This window comes from Rhodotorula toruloides (genome assembly GCF_000320785.1).
Source record: "Rhodotorula toruloides NP11 unplaced genomic scaffold Scaffold61, whole genome shotgun sequence".
Taxonomy (NCBI): Eukaryota; Fungi; Basidiomycota; class Microbotryomycetes; order Sporidiobolales; family Sporidiobolaceae; genus Rhodotorula; species Rhodotorula toruloides.
Window position 1 is genome coordinate 1 of NW_015623021.1, and position 2,636 is coordinate 2,636.

The window sequence follows — 2,636 nt, forward strand, 5'->3', positions numbered from 1 at the left end:
TCGCATCATCTCCTCGAAGCGATGAAGGCTGACCGCGTCTTGTGCGGTCTGGCAGGCTGGCTACAGGGTGAGCGAGGACTTTACAACGAGGCGCGAGCTCCAGCGTGCTTACAGACCCGATTTCTCGCCGTCTCCTCTTCATTCCTCGCTCCCCCACTACACCTCGTCACTCCGCCGAAGCACATCGACGGTCCGTTCGAGTCCCTCTTACAGTCCATTGAGATTCGCTAATGTTGCTGCCAGCCGAAAACAGGAGCGGAATGGTACGAGAACGAGGAATCCTGCGGGAAAGCCATCCGCGACTTTGTGGAGCGCACTGGCACGCCGCGCAGCGAGGTGCGAGTCTCCCTTGATGCACTCAGCGCACGACATTGACCTGATGGTGCCGCTGCAGATCTTTTTCACCACCAAGCTCATGCACAACAAGACTGACCCGGCCTGGGTCGAACACTGCGTGGACGTCTCGACGCAGAAGGCTGGCATCTCGCCCGACCTCTACCTCATCCACGACCCGAACGGCGGCCCAGAAGTGCGGGCAGCGATGTGGGAAGGGTGCTGCAGGGTCAAGGACAAGGGGAAGGTCAAGTCGATTGGCGTCAGCAACTTTGGCGTCAAGCACCTCGAGGACTTGCTCGCAGGCAAGCCCAAATACGTGCCTGCCGTCAACCAGATTGTGCGCAGTCTTACTTCTTTAACTTCTTTAAGGCACCTCATCTCGCTGACGTCGCAAGGAGACAGGACCTCCACCCCTTCATGACACGGAACGAACTTGTCGCGTATTGCGAGTCGAAGGGCATCGTCCTCGAGGCATGGGCGCCGCTCGTACGAGGATTGCGCTTCAAGCATCCGGTCGTCGTTGAGATCGCGGAGAAGTACAAGAAATCGCCTGCGCAGGTCCTGATCCGCTACGGCCTGGATCGGGTGAGTTCCGTCTCGTCTGTGTTTTTCCGCCCTTCTGAGTCCGCGCTCTCACAGGGCTTCATCGTCATCCCGAAATCAACGCACAAGGAGCGCATTATCGACAACGCGAACGTCTTCGACTTCAAGCTCGAGAAGGCGGACCTTGATGTGCGTTGCACGCCGATGCTCTTTTCAAGCAACACTGACTCGGCGAGTCCCAACAGCGCCTGACTTCGCTCGACGAGTTCCTCGTGACGGACTGGGAGGTTTCGACTGTCCCGTAGAGACTCTTTATCCTCGCTAGACTGTAAAGAGCTGCATCGCTCTCGTTCCTCGCTTCCCGGACGCACTCGATGAGACGCAAGCAACTGAAGTTCGCGTTCAAGCGGGCACCTACTTGCTCACTTGTCCCTCCTCGACGCTGACAACCGCGACCTCCAACGTTCCGCCGCAGACCGCAATCTGCTGTCCGTGAGGGTGCCATGCAATCTCGTAGATCGAGCTAGGGTGCGTGTACTCTGAAACGAGAGCGCGGTCCTGGCGAGCAACGAGCGTCAGCGAAAGGGAGCGAAGATGCGGCGAACGAGTGCGCACCTTGACCCGCCAGACGTCGAGCTTGTTGTCGTTGCTGCCGGTCGCGAGGTACCGACCCTTGGTCGGCTCGAAAGCGACCGAGTAGACAAAGTCGGTGGCGCGTGCGAAGGTGTAGAGACAGGTGCCGGTATCGGCGTCCCAGAGTCGAGCAGTTTGGTCGAAGGAGCAGCTGGATGCCAAGCGAGTCAGTCGAGCGTTTCTGAGGCGAGTGATGATTGACGCACGATGCGAGAAGGCGTGGCCCGTCATTGCCCTCCTTGCCGGCCTCGGGATGCCAAGCGATTTGATGCACGTCGCTCTCGTGCCCTTCGAGCACGAAGCAGCCTCCTCCTCCCCCATCCTCTTCGTCCATGTCGATCATCCGCTCCTCGTCTCCTTGCTTGACCTTCCTTGCAGCGATGTCACGTGCAACGGCTGGAATGTTGCGAAGTGACCAAACGCGGATGGTCGTATCGTCCGAGCAGGAGGCGATGAGCGTGCCGCAAGGAGAGAACTTGACGCCGTTGACTTCGTCGCGGTGGCCTTTGAAGCGGTGAAGAGGAGTAGGGCGAGTCGTCGACATCACTGCGGAACAACCTGTCAGCGAACGGCGCTCGTGCGAGCGAGTAAAGCACACTCACGGTGAACCTGCTTGTCCATGCTCGCGCTCACCCACGTCGTGTCGTCGTTCCAGTCGACGTCAAGCACAGCGTCCGAGTGCGTCGAGTACTGCTGCCGGACCTTTCCGTTGCTCGGGTCCCACAGGCAGACGGTCTGATCGAGCGAGCTCGTCAAGAGACCGGTGCCGGACGGATTCCACTTGAGCGAGCAGATCGAGCGCTGGTGCATCGACAAGACGAGGTAGAGGTCGCCGGACGGCGTCCAAATCCGGCCGACTCCGTCTTCAGAAGCGGTCGCGAGAAGCGAGCCGGACGGATTCCAGGCGACGCAGGTGATGTCGCATCGTCGCTGTGCGGAGGCGTGCTTGCAGACGATGGGGTCGGAGACGATCGTCTGGGCTGCGGAAGAGGAGGGTGGCGAGGGGACGTCCCAGATGCGACAGGTGGAGTCGGCAGCGCCCGTCGCGAGGAGGGAGGGGACCTTCGAGTTGAAGGAGCACGGCTGGATCTTCTGCGAGGCGTGAAAAGAAGCCATCAGCGTCG

At 60.1% G+C, this 2,636-nt stretch overlaps 2 protein-coding genes across 2 annotated transcripts in view; one reads left to right on the forward strand and one right to left on the reverse strand.

Moving 5' to 3' along the window:
- Positions 1-21: 21 nt before the first annotated feature.
- RHTO_07387 (xylose and arabinose reductase) lies at positions 22-1,184 on the forward strand (the record flags this gene model as incomplete). The annotated part of the gene is made up of 6 exons (XM_016421045.1): positions 22-190; positions 254-336; positions 395-673; positions 739-921; positions 976-1,068; positions 1,125-1,184. The coding sequence occupies 6 exons, from the start codon at positions 22-24 to the stop codon at positions 1,182-1,184; spliced, it is 867 nt and encodes a 288-aa protein (XP_016269191.1).
- A 109-nt stretch (positions 1,185-1,293) lies between these two features.
- Positions 1,294-2,636, reverse strand: part of RHTO_07388 (transducin (beta)-like 1) — a gene marked incomplete at both ends in the record, with an annotated part of 2,193 nt that continues 850 nt past the window's right edge. Inside the window, 4 exons of the mRNA XM_016421046.1 lie at positions 1,294-1,437; positions 1,495-1,663; positions 1,719-2,058; positions 2,115-2,604. Of these exons, the coding sequence (XP_016269192.1) occupies positions 1,294-1,437; positions 1,495-1,663; positions 1,719-2,058; positions 2,115-2,604 (1,143 nt within the window). The remainder of the gene's footprint in view (positions 1,438-1,494; positions 1,664-1,718; positions 2,059-2,114; positions 2,605-2,636) is intronic.